The 16,063-nt window shown below is 41.9% G+C and overlaps 1 protein-coding gene across 1 annotated transcript in view; it reads left to right on the top strand.

The window, feature by feature from the left end:
• The window catches only part of ADGRD1 (adhesion G protein-coupled receptor D1), a 921,219-nt gene that overhangs the window by 694,792 nt on the left and 210,364 nt on the right, over nt 1-16,063 (top strand). Inside the window, exon 20 of the mRNA XM_073628314.1 lies at nt 15,389-15,455. Within this exon, the coding sequence (XP_073484415.1) occupies nt 15,389-15,455 (67 nt within the window). The remainder of the gene's footprint in view (nt 1-15,388; nt 15,456-16,063) is intronic.

Raw genomic sequence — 16,063 nt, forward strand, 5'->3', positions numbered from 1 at the left:
AAAGTTATTAGAGAGGGAAGCATACGAACAACAGACAATAACTTTATCAAACAAATACAGATACTGTGTTATGCTGATAATATAGATGTTTCTGCAAGATCTAAGGACATACTAATCAAAACTTTCCTAGTTCTGGAGTCTTGTAGGGCAAGGATTTTAAACTTCCGGGGATTCAAACAATAGGATTATTACTGTGTTGGGACCTAAGAGATGAATTATTACCAAAGTGTCTGCAAAACTATACAAAGACAAATAACATTGTTAATTTAATAAAAAAACAGACATACAAACACTTGTAGCAGTACCCCAATAGGAGCTGCTGAGTGTTGTGGTACGTCTGTCACCCTGCCCAGCCAGGTACACCACTTCAAGCATCCAGGGACATGAAACAGTCCTTTCACTTGTTTGTATTTTTATTGAGGGGAAATAAACTTGGATAGTGACGAGGAACTTATGAGATGCCCAGATAATCAAAGTCAAAGTTGGGACTTCTATATACATTATAGTATATACACTCCTCTTCTCCTTCTGCACATCACTTCCTTTCAGATAATCACTCTTCTCTCCTCCTGCACATCGCTTCCTTTCTTGTACTCTCCAGACTTAGCTGGGAAAATTTACAAAGATAAGCTCCTGAGCCCAGAAGCAAGGACATCTCATAAAAAAAATTACAAATGGGATGGGAGAAAGAGAACAAAATGGGACAGGGCTATTCACAAATAAATACATACAAAAATGTAGGAAATATCTGGTATTTACATCATATACAGCATAACACACCTGACTACAGGTCCCTGTAGCTAACATCAACAATATGTTAGCTAATAAATAATAAAATATAATTTGAGCCAGAGCATCTCTCCCTCAAGAGAAATACTCTGCCCGCAGAGGTCTTGACTCCAGCCGGAGAGGGATGGACAGTCGTCCCATCCCAGGAGAGCCTGAAAAGACACAACACATAACAACATCCTATTCTAACAACCACCTATACGTTTTTACAGAGTTTTCTGTCAGGAGGGGGTTATAAACCTGCTGACAGAAATGATTGTATCAAAACAGCATACATCACTTCAAATACATTTTCCTTTTTGTTTTGTCAGCAGTGGATTATAGCCTGCTGACAGAAACAATAGAGCGGAAAAGAACACGATGGGAGGGGCCCCTCACCGGACTGACAGGCTCTTTAAAGAGTTCATTCAAAAATTAAACCTTGCCATTAGTGTCCTTCAATAGGAAAGTTATTGGGCACAACACAAGGTGGTAGGCCGGTCTGATCCTGCAAAAGTCAGGGAGAAACACATGCTGCAACTCTCAGGCAGTCTATGTGAATATTTCAAAGGTGAGCTGTACACGCCAACAGTCCTTCACGCGTAGACATGTGGGTCAGGTAGTCTCTTCCTACCTCCCCCTTCCTCCCTGATGAGTGACTCCTCGAAGGCCATCCTGCCTTCATGATCATCACCCGGTGTGGATTGCTCTCCCCAGCCGCCATTCCCGCCAAATGTCCTCAAAGAGGGCCCAGGTCACCTCACATCCTGGCACCCGCAAAGGCTTGGGGATGTGCAGATACTCCCAAACCAGGTCATCCTACCACTCTCCCCGGGAGTTCCCAATGATGACCATGGTCTCAGGAGGGACATAGGGATAGTCCAGAACCCACTCCAGAGCAACTCTGCACTGAACCTCCCTCTGGAACCATGAAAAACCTGGTCAGTTTTCTTGGCTTTCCTTTTCCAGGGAAGACACAAGCATCCGGGGACCTCTTGACCCACTGCCTGTATTCAGATGCTCTGGTCTGGGTGGTGGAAGGTCTGTTGTGGAAAAGTTGTCTGCTACTGATGAGGGTTCCTGCAGCTTCTTCAGTTCCCATAGCTGGCTCTGATACATCTCCTCCCTCGGACTGGACCTCCAGGACCTGGGACCCTCCTGTCTCCCATTCCTCCTCCGAGCTGCTACTGTGAGATGACCACTCCTTTAGCTTCTCCAGGGACCCAAACTCAGCTTGCAATTTGGGAAACCCCAATCTATTGCCCTGTCCTTGCATCCCCTTCTGGCTCATCTGAGGGCTCATCCCCCTCCAACACTGGCTCCTTCCAGAAAGGGTTAGCAAGGGACACAAGGGCGGCTGGCATTTCAGGGACTACTTCTGGTTCCTGATAGGCAGTACTTACAGTTACCAGGTCCTTGACCAGGCCACAGGCCACGACAGACACCTTTTTCCTCTTGTCACTGACTTTCACAGGGGAGTCACCAGGCTCAGATGCCACTCCGCCTTTTTGGGATGTCTCCAGGCATGCTCTGGCCTTCCAGGACTTCAGCGACTGCACGCGACACAGTCCTGAGTGCAGGTCCACATTGTAGTACTGTGGCTCCTGCTTGCTGGATGCAAGCCGGGTAAGTGATTCGCCGCAGTGTCCGCACCAGATCCATGCCCTGACCACCGTGGTCGGTAGCCGGTATTCTGAACACAGCATGCCCCACGATGCTCCAACCGGACACTAGTGTCCACCAGTGTCTGCTCCTGCAGATCAGCAACCAGGTTACACACAAGCACACTCCGCCATCTTGCTCCTCTGCCTCGCAATGTCTGCTAGTAGGGAATGCTGGGTCTCCTCTAGGGCATGGCACCACCCCCTTGCCCCCCAGACAAGCTGGCGTCTGCGAAACTGATAGGCAGGCCCCTCCCTCGGCGTGCTGCTGTAAGCCCTTGTTAGATAAACTGAAGTTTACAGGCACACTGGAACTAGCGAGACTTGTCCAGGCATGTCACTCGGCACCGACTGTGCCCGAGCAACTGAGAGCAGATAGTCGCTGACTTTTCCGGTGGTTGCAGGTAGCAACAATAAAGTTTGTAGCTCATGCCTCCCTGAAAGGAATACTTCTAGCACATTCTTGCCCGCAGGCACCCACAGGTTGACCCCGATCACCTCGGGCAACAGTAGACACTTCCAGGCACACTTTACTGTTTAAAGCAAGAGTTTGAAGCACAAGTTCAGGGTGTCCAGAAATAGCAGATTGCTGGACATATTTGTAATCCATCTTGAAATGTCCAGCATTAGCAGATTGCTGGACATATTCGTAATCCATGGGAACAAGGTAAAAGTTACTGAATTGCAGGTTTCAAGCATACGTGTCCATCCCAGACATTGTTGGGGCAACTTGGGAAAGCAGGTAGCAATAATTTGAACTTCAAGGCAGCTCCTGCTGATTGCTATGGACAACGACACTCGATGCTGTACTACTGAATGCAGGCAGAGCATACAGATCCTTCCGATAAGTTCAATTCCTCAATTGGTGGAACAAAGTGCCAATTCCCCGGCTCGTTCAACTTGGTTGCTAGGGGCAATGTCTGGCAGGTTACCTGTGAATAGACATCCCAGACGAGCCCCCAAATGTAGCGGTACTCCCGTAAGAGCTGCTGAGTGTTGTGGTCCGTCTGTCACCCTGCCCAGCCAGGCACACAATTTCAAGCATCCAGAGACATGAAATAGTCCTTGTACTTGTTTTTGTATTTTTATTGAGGGGAAATAAACTTGGATAGGGATGGGGAACTTATGAGATGCCCAGATAATCAAAGTCAAAGTTGGGACTCTTCTCCTCCTGCACATCACTTCCTTTCTTGCACTCTCTGGACTAGCTAGCATTGATTTGGTAGGCCTAACACTGGTTCAGCCAGGCCTAAAGCAGGTGCCCTTTACAGGCAGGGACCGTTGGCCCCTATGGTGTAGCAAATTATTGAAAAGCCCCGGTACTAGCTGTCCCTGTGGCTACTGCTCCCAGTGCCACCTCTTCAGGCACTGTCAGCCCTCCTAGCTGCAGCTGCCTCTATCCACTGCCCGTGACACCATCATCCTCTAGACTGGCTCTGCACCCATCCCAGACTGCTGCATCTCAGTCCTCTCAGGCGTGCCTCCCAGTCCACCCAACAGTGTGCTCAGTTACCAGACCTCTTGGCTGCCTCTGTGGAACTCCTGGAGACTTGCCCGGCAGTGTTCTCCTGCTGTCCTCTCTTCCTCCTCCTGTGCCTCCTGTTCAGGACACCTCTGTGGGTTGTAAGAGGGTCCCGTCCGCACCTGAGCCCAGACCCAAGCTCACCCCCCCAGACTGGGGAGCTCCCTCAAAGGCCCCGACAGCCTAACACTCCATCTTCATCTTCCACCCGATACAACTCCTCCCCAGCTGGACTGACCCTGGTTATTTAAGGAGGCTTGCCAATCCAGACTGGGGATTGGTCAAGGCTCCTCAGAACACTCCAGGTGGTTCCATCTCCCCTCCAGCCTCTCTTTCCAGGAAGCACTAGAAGATTCTAGAAAGAAGTAGGAGGTCCTAGTGATGCCACCTGTGAGTAACCCAGCACTACTCTGAGCCACTCCTAACCCAGATCATAAAACACACTCAGGCTTGGCTGCCAGCCAAGCCTGGAAATGTACCTACTCTGAAAAATAAACCTACACTATTTCCCTAGCACACTAGAGGGTGCTACACACTAAATAGATTTCTTCCCATTAAAGCATAATTCTTATTTTTATCATTTATACAGTAGAATTGTGAAAAGCTAACCTATTGTTAATAAAACAATAATTGCAAAACAAAATAGCCATCATTTAGGTTAAAATTAATTTGAAATTCATGAGGACCAGTCAGTTTATCTCTATCATGAATTATGCCATCATAAAAACACTGCTGTGACTTCACCTCTACTTGATTTGTTGATACTATATAGATCTGGGCATTTTAACCACTTCAATACAGGCACTTTCACCCCCTTCCCAGACCAATTTTCAGCTTTCAGCGCTGTCACACTATGAATGACAATTGCGCGGTCATGTAACACTGGACTCAAATGAAATTTTTATTATTTTTTTTCACACAAATAGAGCTTTTTTTATGTGGTATTTAATCACCGCAGGGGTTTTTATTTTTTACGCTACAAATAAAAAAAGACCGAAAATTTTCCAAAAAAATGCATTTTTCTTAGTTTCTGTTTTGCAAATAAGTAATTTCTCTTGATAAACTTTGACCAAAAATGACGCTGCTACATTTCTTTGGTAAAAATAACCCAAAGCAGTGTTTATTTGGTGTTGGCAGTGATGGGGGACAGACAGATTTTTTTATTGGGACAATAAATGTGTATAGGGACAGGGGTATATCAGTGGTGCTTGGTGTACTTTTGTATGGTGATCTGTAACAGCTCTCTGTGTAAAATCATCCTCACACAGAGAGCTGTCACAAGATCTGTTTACATTGTGACAACTGTGATTGGACACAGCGTCAGGTGATCGGGAGGGCCAATCACAGTGCCCATATCCCGATCTCTGCTCAGCTGGATCCTGTGATCAGAATAATCACAGGATCGAGCCGCAGTGAGCCTCATGGCCGCACTGCGAGCACTCGTTCTGAGGGACGTTCCTGAACGTTCACTCGGAACGAGGAAAGGACCACCCGGCTGTTTATGTGCAGTGGCCGGGTGGGAAGTAGTTAAAGAGTACCAGATTCTTAAGGACTTGTTTCCTAACATGTCACAAGACTAATGTAGGGATGCTGCTCTAAGCAGAAGTTTCCCAATCTTAACCATGTGAGCTCTGGAAGGTTTTACCCTCTTCATGACCAGGCCATTTATTGCTAATCAGCACTGTGCTACTTTAATTGGCAGCTGTGCGGTCCATGCAACAATGTAGGCAAACTATATTTGTATCATTTTTTGTCACACAAATAGAGCTTTCTTTTGGTGGTATTTGATCACCACTGTGTTTTTTTATTTTTTTCAATATAAATGAAAAAAGACCAAAGATTTGGAAAAAAAAAAACCCCAATATTTTCTGCTTTCTGTCATAAAACATATCCAATAAAATAAAATTTCATCATAAATTTAGGTCAAAATTTATTCTGTAACATATCTTTGATAAAAAAAAAACAAGCATCTACAAACTATGGTATATACACTGAGCAAAAGTATAAACACAACACTTTTGTGTTTGCTCCTATTTATCATGAGCTGAACTCAAAGATCTATGACTTTTTCTATGTACACAAAAGGCCTATTTCTCTCAAATATTGTTCACAAATCTGTCTAAATCTGTGTTAGTGAGCACTTCTCCTTTGCCGAGATAATCCATCCACCTCACAAGTGTGGCATATCTAGATGCTGTTTAGACAGCATGATTATTGCACAGGTGTGCCTTAGGCTGGCTACAATAAAAGGCCACTCTAAAATGTGCAGTTTAACTGTAGTGGGGGGGGGGGGGTGTTGGGGGTCCAAAAACCAGTCAGTGTGAGTATCTGGTGTGACCGCTGTTTACCTCACGCAGTGCAGCACATCTCCTTCGTATAGTGTTGATCAGGTTGTTGATTGTGGCCTGTGGGATGTTGCTCCATTCCTCTTCAATGACTATGCGAAGTTGGTGGATATTGGCAGGAACTGGAACACGCTGTCGTGTACGCCGATCCAGAGCATCCCAAACATGCTTAATGGGTGACATGTCTGACGAGTATGCTGGCCAGGCAGGAACTGGGATGTTTTCAGCTTCCAGGAATTGTCTACAGATCCTTGCATGGGACCGTGCATTATCATTCTGCAACATGGGGTGATGGCCGTGGATGAATGGCACAACAATGGGCCTCAGGATCTCGTCATGGTATCTCTGTGCATTCAAAATGCCATCAATAAAATTCACCTGTGTTCGTTGTCCATAGCATACGCCTGCCCATACCAAAACCCCACCTCCACCATGGGCCACTCGATCCACAACATTAACATCAGCTAACTGCTCAACCACACAACCTCATACACGCTGTCTGCCATCTGCCCTGTACAGTGAAAACTGGGATTCATCTGTGAAGAGAACACCTATCCAAATTGCCAGACGCCATGGAATGTGAGCACTTTCCCACTCAAGTCGGTTATGACGATGAACTGCAGTTAGGTCGAGACCCCGGTGAGGATGACGAGCATGCAAATGAGCTTCCCAGAGACGGTTTCTGAAAGTTTGTGCAGAAATTCTTTGGTTATGCAAACCGATTGTTTCTGAAGCTGTCTGGGTGGCTGGTCTCAGACGATCTTGGAGTTGAAGATGCTCCATGTGGAGATCCTGGGCTGGAGTGGTTACACATGGTCTGCGGTTTTGAGGCCGGTTGGATGTACTGCCAAATTCTCTGAAATGCCTTTGGAGACGGCTTATGGTAGAGAAATGAACATTCAATTTAAAGGCAACAGCTCTGGTGGACATTCCTGCAGTCAGCATGAAAATTGCATGCTCCCTCAAAACTTGTGACATCTGTGGCATTGTGCTGTGTGATAAAACTACACATTTTAGAGTGGCCTTTTAATGCGGCCAGCCTAAGGCACACTTGTGCAATAATCATGCTGTCTAATCAGCATATTTATATGCCACACCTGTGAGGTGAATGGATTATCTCGGCAAAGGAGAAGTGCTCACTAACACAGATTTGGACAGATTTGTGAACAATATTTGAGAAATAGGCCTTTTGTGTACATAGAAAAAGTCCTAGATCTTTGAGTTCAGCTCATGATAAATAGGGGCAAACACAAAAGTGTTGCATTTATAATTTATCACATGGTACAGGGTGCTGTGATTGGCCCAGGCACCATGTGATAGCTGTGGGCCAATCACAGCATAGGCAACATAGCTGTTATGAATGATTTAATTCATAACAGCTTTGTTGACATTGCAATTATGTGATCCTTAGCGATTACATAAACAGCAGGCCTCGAGTACAGGGATCTGCAATCCACTGTCTCACAGGGTGGTGGGAGGGGGGTGTGCTGCATGTCCCGCCACAGTATATGTACAGTGGCGGGCCGGCAAGTGGTTAAAGAATATGTTACCCCCAACATTTCATATTTCTGATATGTGTCTTTGATACCATGTACTTGTGTTGAAAAGTATCCTGTTTGTATTGCTTTCTTTATGTGAAATACCTGATAATCCTGCCAGTCCTCCTGATTTCCTATTTCACATAAGAAGCACATCCATTCCAGAGTGGTACTTTTTTGGCTGTGCTGGGAGAACAGCCTGTCTATCTTTCAAAAGTCAGACCTATGCTGAAACGCCCCCCTGCATAGCCATTCACTGGGAATATCAGTATACTGCTGTTTCTCCACCTTCACCTCATTTATAAAAAAAAGGGGAAAAAAGGCATTTGTAATGTTTTTTTTATGTACGTATATACAAATGTTTTATAACTACTTCTATTTTAAGTTGAATGGGTTGCTTTACAAGGTAAGTGTTCCCATATACATTAAACTTGGTGTTGCTAGGCTGTAGTCAACCTCAGCTTGACTGTTATTGTTCTGCTTCTGTAGATTTTCTCCTAAGCTTTAGTTATTGCTTGCCTATGCCTGCTGCTGGGGAATGTCTCTGGCAATAGTGTAAGGGGATGACCTGGGTGATGAGTATTTATATCTCCCTGACCAACCACTAGGAGGTTTATTGCCAGTGGTGCATGTTGAAGGGAAAGACAAAAATATTTAGGGGAACCTTCTGGACGCTCTCTTGCCTCTCAGATTCTGCTAGGGGAGGATGTGTGTAGCTACTGTCTGACCTCTTAGCCATGCTGGCCTGGGAGGACACATATGCTTTATGAAGAAAGGCCTGGGCTTGGGGTCTCTCAGCTTGCAGTCTTTAGCTGAAGGATTTACACAGGAAGAGTGAAGCTTGAACCTGGATAGAATCACCAGGGGTTACCTACGGTTGCAGGAGGATTGTTTAGATAAGCTGGGTATAAGCCTGGACATCACAGGAAGTCTGGTGTTTCATTCATGAAATTTGAGTGCTGATATTGCTTTACAGTCAGAAAAAGAGTTCTGGTTTAGGCCTATATGTCCTTTTTCTGTATCGATTGTAAGTAGGTTTTGGAGTTTGTGCCCTAGTTCCTCTTTCCCAGGGCTTTTGGGATTGAATAAACTCAGCCCTTTAAAAACTGTCTAGCACCCAATTCTTCACACTCCATAGCTAGACAAGAATCCAACTCTGAGGTAAAATTTTAGCCCGTTGAGCCACTTATGGGTCTCTAACTGCCTCCAGGGGGTAAGGAGGAGCTACTCTAAAGCTGGTCATACAGTAGTAGATTTTTGAATGCGCGTTTGTGCAAACATTCATATGAAAAATCTCATCAGTGCATTTGGTGACTTGTGTAGAAAAAAGTGCAGCGCTAAAATATATGAAGAAAGTTGTTGAGCATGACTTACAAAAAAAGTGCAAATTAGTGACCATATAATATGAACAGTGTTACCATAAATCACATATAAACAAGAAAATGCTAAATACTGCCAAAAACTTGCATAAATCGCATATAAAATCGCATATGAAACAAGAAAAATGCTAAATAAATAAAAACTTGCATAGATCAAGCAAAACTGAAAAATACATACAAGGCCAAAGGATCATATATATATATGGAAAGTGCTATAATAAAAGTGCAAAAAATATGGTGAAAAAAATATATATAGTGAATATCTAAAAAAAGTCCATAAAAGTGACAAAAAAATCTTCATATGAATATGTGACTTGATGTGATTGCTTGACCTCGTGATGCCCATCACCTCTAGTAAAAGGAAAGCTTACCGGACCGCCATTGACCCCCCTTACTCAGGGAGGTCAAAGAGCGCAAATTGGATCGCAGATCCCCAGAAATGAACTTCAGATCTTCTGGGCCTCCTTGATCTCTCGGGTGTCTCTTGTCAGTATCCTGGATGGTCTCTCAATCACGGTAAGTATCCCAAGTGTTCAAAAGATTGTGCAAATCTTGCAAAAAAGATATGATACTCCAAATAGTGTGATATTGTTTCATCAAGAGGATTTATTAGAGTAAGTGATACAATGCTGTTTGGGAGCTTCCACAAGTCTCCAATTAGCTTAAAAACAGGTTTAAAACAAAGAGTTGCTAGCAAGTAAAAAAGTCCTGTATACAGACATTTAAAAAGTGATCGCTCATGCGCACTGTGCGCACTGTTCACATTATATGGTCACTAATTTGCACTTTTTTGTAAGTTGTGCTCAACAATTTTCTTCATATATTTTAGCGCTGCACTTTGTTCTACACAGTTATTTTATACCTGATATGGGTTATAGTGTTTAGCTGCTGCACGCTGTTTTTTTACCAAGCGCGGATATTACCCCCTTTTTTAATTTCTGCATTTGGTGACTTGACAAATGTCATTTGAAAGTGCTTCAAAAAATATTTGCTTTTAACATTTGATTTTGGAATGAATGGACTTCTCCAAATGAAAACAACATTTAATGTTAAAAAAAGTGTCAGTGTTTAAAAATAAATTTCAATCCTGCTCGTTGAAATTTTCTCATCGCTGCAGTCGAAAGCGAATGTCAATTTGACCCCAGTAACAATTACAAACATTCCTAAAAGGAAAATGTTTTAATTCAATTCTTCCTGTGTGTGGCCAACTTAATGTCTGGTATTTATTCATGTGACCAGCAGGGAAAAATTCAAAGATTATCAGATTGCTTGTATATTTTATAGTTGTTACTTAGGGGGAAAAAAAGTAACTAAAGCCATAACAGACAATATAGAGCCTGGAAGCACAGAGGACAAAGCCATCTGACTACACAGTGATTTATGCAGGTAGCAGTAGTGTTTTGGAAAAAGCATTTTGCATAAAATTGTATTTATATAAGTTTTAGCTCCTGTATATGAGTACTGTGGAAACAATTAATATTCTGTATCATTGGAAAAATTGTGTAGAGATATAGAAGGACGAGACTTAATCATTTTTCAAAAGAAAAAACTTTATTTGCCTGTTACTGTACTGTTTGGTAACATACTGTATAGCAGACTTCACCTTTTGCAGACTCTTAGGGAAGAGCAGCGCTTGGCAGAATGAAGTCTGACCATTCAAATACTGAGACTCTAAAAATAAAATGATATCTGTATGGCTGCAGTGCAATATCAGTTTCTGAATCAGCCTCTCAGCAGCTTCCCTCTCATAAAAAAAAGACAAAAGGAGGATTTACAATTTACCTGGACATTTTCTATAATTTAAAAATGTCTTAGATATTCTATGGGGGCAAAGCATCTAAAATGGCAAATAAAGAATAGTAGCATTAATTTGTCCGGATAAATTGACTTTCTGAGTCACCAGCCTTTTGCTTGCCTATGTTCTGATCTTTTAGCACAACTGAAAAGCTGGAAATTATTTCATCTTTAAGAGTAGAATAAGTGATGTAGAAAGAGAGCTGACTGGCACCAGACACTCATTTTTCTTGCAAGAATGCCACATGTGCCTACGTCCTCAAAATAGGTACCCTGGGAACATGAGATTAGATCACTCCATCACTGCACAAAGAATAATCCCCTCTCAGGTTTATAGACTGAGTACAATGACAGGCATTAACGTGGTCATTTATCAAATGCCCAGGAGAGCCGCCTTCCCAAAAACTGATACAAATACATATATTTCTTTTGCTAAATCCTTCAACATCAGCAACAAATAAGCTTAAAGCTTGCCATATATTGTGTTTTGCTTTGGGAGCTTTTTTCTCTCTCGCTATGCTAAATCATTTGCTTTTTTTGTTGAAAAAAGAAAATTTGCCCTGCTGGCACTGCAAACATTCTCTGAAAACCTAAAACTTTCCTGACAGAAAATTGTCTTTTTCAACCGCTCTTTTAATGCAAAAGATATTGCCTGAGGCAGACGTCTTTGCTTCTTAGCCCTGGGCTGCTCAGCTTGGACTGGAAATTCAGTACATCTTTATATTCAACTTTAAGGGCTCCTTACAATTTCTCAGAGACACTATCATTTGACTATTATAGAAAATAACATTACTTTAGAGATTAGTGGTTGTACTGAAAGACCATGTCAGATAAAGTTGTTTCCATCCTCCTTGTGTTTTTCATATCTTCTGTTGTTCTTTTTAGTAGCACTGTGTCTCCTTTGTACTTACATTTTAAATAAAATATCTCTCAGTCAATAGGTCGCCAAGAATCATGGCTCGAATGGCTAATACATTTACCAGAAATAACATTGATAGGCCCCACAAAAGTTAGAAACAAGTGTTTGTTTGCTTACTTCATCTGTACATGTATTAAACTTGAATAGAAGTTGGCGTATCACATGATTGGATAATTCAAAGGAATATTAACACAATTTCGTGAAATTAACACAATTTAGTGAATATTAACACAATTCAGTCAAAATTCCCCACTTCTTTAGTAAATCAACCCATTTACAGCGAACACCTATCATACACACTACTATGTGTGACAGCAACTACTGTATAAGTAAATAAAACCTATAGTATTTACCAGGGATATGCAATTAGTTGACCTCCAGCTGTTGCAAAACTACAAGTCCCATCATGCCTCTGCCTCTGGGTGTCATGCTTGTGGCTGTCAGAGTCTTGCTATGCCTCATGGGACTTGTAGTTCTGCAATTGCTGATTCTGCATACCAAACATTTTTGTAGAATCGAGGAGCACCATTGGTGGACTTTAACCACTTCAGCCCCGGAAGGATTTAACCATTTCCTGACCAGGCCATTTTTTGCGATACGGAACTGCGTGGCTTTAACTGACAATTGCATTGGTCATGCAACGTTGTACCCAAATGAAATTGATGGCCTTTTTTTCCCCACAAATAGAGCTTTCTTTTGATGGTATTTGATCACCTGTGCGTTTTTTGTTTTTTGTGCTATAAACAAAAAAATAGCGACAATTAAAAAAAAAAAAACAATATTATAATAAATACCCTAAAAAAGTTTTTAAGGCCAATATGTATTCTACATATTTTTGATTAAAAAAAAACACAATAAGCGTATATTGATTGGTTTGCGCAAAAGTTATAGCGTCTACAAAATAGGGGATATATTTATTTATGGGACTGTGATATTGCGGCGGACAGATCGGACAATTTTGACAATTTTTTGGGACCATTGATATTTATACAGTGATCAGATCTAAAAATAGTCACTGATTACTGTATAAATGTCACTGGCAGGGAAGGGGTTAACACTAGGGGGCGATCAAGATGTTAAGTGTTCCCTAGAGAGGTGTTTCTAACTATGGGGGGAGTGGACTGATAGGGAGTACAGAAAGATCGCTGTTCCTGATCACTAGGAACAGTAGATCTCTCTCTACTTCCCTGGCAGAATGGGGATCTGTCTGTTTAAACTGACAGATCCCTGTTTTGGCTCTCTGAGGAGCAATTGCGGGTCGCCAATGGACATCGCGGCTGCAGTCCATGCGCATCGGCGTCGGCGTTGTGCCTCTAGCGGCGCGCAAGCCCTCTATAGCTCTTAAAGTGCTCGACGTACACCTACGGCGGTTTGTGCAGCCATGCCAACCTGCCGCAGTATAATGACGGTGGCTGGTCAGCAAGTGGTTAAAATATTTTCTTCGTTTTAAATAGTCATTTTCAGTGTTTTATTGTTGTCTGTGTCATTGCTTGGGAGATTCACTGTCTCTGCTTGTCCTGATGACCATTATCAAAGTGAAAAGGAAGGGAAATTTGAAATTGTACATTTGTCACCGGAACAGGGGGTAAGGTTTTTTTTTTTTTTTTTTTTCCAGTTTCAGTGACAACTGTCAGAAATTGGATTTCCCGTAGTGAGATTTTCTATAACATACCATTGTGGTTTATTTACTAGCTGGAGAGTGCAAAATCAGGCCCACTTCTGCATTGAAACCAATCAGCTTCTAACCTCAGCTTGTTCAATTAAGCTTTGGCAATAAAACCTGGAAGCAGATTGGTTTCTATATCTAGAAGTTAGCCTGTTTTTGCACATACCAGCTTTAGTAAATAAACCCCAGAGTGTCTTGAAATGGGAAGTGAAGGGAAACCTCCCTAATGGAACACAAACAGCATAAAGTGTTCTAACCCTTTCCTACTCTATCTAAAATGTTTATCTTGTTGCCACTGCTGTCACACATGTATGTGGTGCCATGGAAATGGGCCTTCTTCTGAGGTACCGAATATATATGCATTGGCATTTCTGCTGGAAGCACATTCCCAGCTCAAAGACCAAAACTGACACCAACAGCTGCTGGTCTTGCACTAACAATGAAAAATCGGAAAGACTAGATCTTGATCTTGTGATCGAGTTGATAGCTTGTAATTGGCTCCCACCTTGATCAATACAACTTACACCTGTCCTCTATTTCTCCTTATGAATAGAGAAAAGATACAATGTATCTTTTTCTCCTATTCAGAGGAGAAGAATGTAAATAAATAAACAAAGTCTGTGTGTAAAAAATATAAAAATATACAATCACCAGATCAAAGCTTAATCTAGCTTACTGTCAGGGTAAAAGTTCAGAACTGAGATCAGAGCTTAGGGCTAAAAGCTCAGGGTTATGATGTTTTAGATATGATTAAAAATATATTTTTTACTTCTTGTCAGTGTGTCAGTTGTGCCATCTGAAGTAGAAACAAGAAGAGTGCAGGAGGAGTGCTAAAATGTGAAGAAATGTATTATTGACATCAATAACAATACACCCACATGTAGCTAGCTAGGGGTCTCCAGCATAAGAGCCATCCATATAGTTGAGATGTACAGATCTCCCTGTCACAGCCAAGCTGTCGGTGAAAACACTAATCCCGTTGTGCTGGACCTACTTACAAAGATAGCATTGGCTGTCGCTCTGCAGATTTGTGGGAGGCAAGCTATACTGCTGCACCACCTACTGCTTGGCACACAAATGCGCTTATTCTACGCACCCAAAATATATGCAAACTTTTTGATTATATGCCAAACAAATTGAAACATTCATACAAAAGTTCGCAAATAGGGATTTTACTATTACTGAGGCACATGTTACATTCTACGAAAGCATGGAACGTGAATTATGGTTTATTTGTTGCATTAGTAAACATGTTGGAATCTGCACTGTTTTAATGTTGCACCACTGATAGCCCCATTTTGTATGCATTGGAATAGCTTTGTGACTGTAAATGTCATTATGCAAATACATCCCTGTACTTTACCTTCTTCTGTTACCCACTACTCCATTTGTACCAACCTCACCCTTACTGAAATTCCCTGTCATTTCACTTATTTTGTCATGCTTCCTGTATGGTTAAAATTACCTCTGTGGCTCAGCAATCGTAAGAGTTTCATATAACCTCTTGAGAACACCATGTAGTGTGATATCAGAGTGAGAATTGTGAATCTGCCAACCTAATAGCACTGAATACCCGCAGTCTTCCTAGAGGCACAGTAAAGAGATTGTAGGATCTAGCTGCAATGGATTACATTACATTCAGGTTAAGGTAAATTGTGCAGACTTCCTGGTTGTAGCACAAACATATTATTTTTTTGGATAACCTAAATACAAACTTCCATTTTGTTGTTGTCTGTAGTTTCTTATTAACATCCAGATTCTGAGGTTTGTGGTAAAATGTGAATTTTCTTTTTCAGCTGTTGGCTGTCTCTTCAGAAAGGAGCAATATGGGCATTTGTGGCACCAGCACTTTTCGTTATTGTTGTAAGTATAATAGAATTTGTTGCAGCTTTATGATTATTCAATTTTCAAATATCAAACAGCTAAAGGAGAGTGGAATTATAAATGCAGTGATGCATGACATCCAGGCTTAGAATTTATAGTATTATCACTTCCAGTAAATTTTTGTATTTATATAGCTTACTGTATCTAGCTGCTGCTCAGAAGGCTAAATAGCAGTTTTATTAAACATTTTGTCATACTGCTTGCAGGCTTGAATAAAGACCTGTACAAGTACTGTTGACCTATTCTTAACCCAACCCGTGAGCTGTGACCTACAGTATTGCCCATACCCAGAATATGAACTCTATTGTAAACACAACCTTACCTGAAACTCTTTTATTGCTGCCATCATATAAGAGGCCGCCATTTTACAAGAGTTGCAATAGAGATTACTGTATTAAAGCAGAATTTGCTCTCACCTTTATATAAGTCTGCCATAACTGTAATGCCGCGTACACACGATCGGAATTTCCGACAACAAATGTTCGATGGGAGCTTGTTGTCGGAAGGCTCCATCGGACATTTATTTGTCGAAATTGACCGACATCAAAAATTTGAGAGCTGGTTCTCAAATTTTCTGACAACAAAAT

This window comes from Aquarana catesbeiana, linkage group LG01 (assembly GCF_042186555.1).
Source record: "Aquarana catesbeiana isolate 2022-GZ linkage group LG01, ASM4218655v1, whole genome shotgun sequence".
NCBI classification, from domain to species: Eukaryota; Metazoa; Chordata; class Amphibia; order Anura; family Ranidae; genus Aquarana; species Aquarana catesbeiana.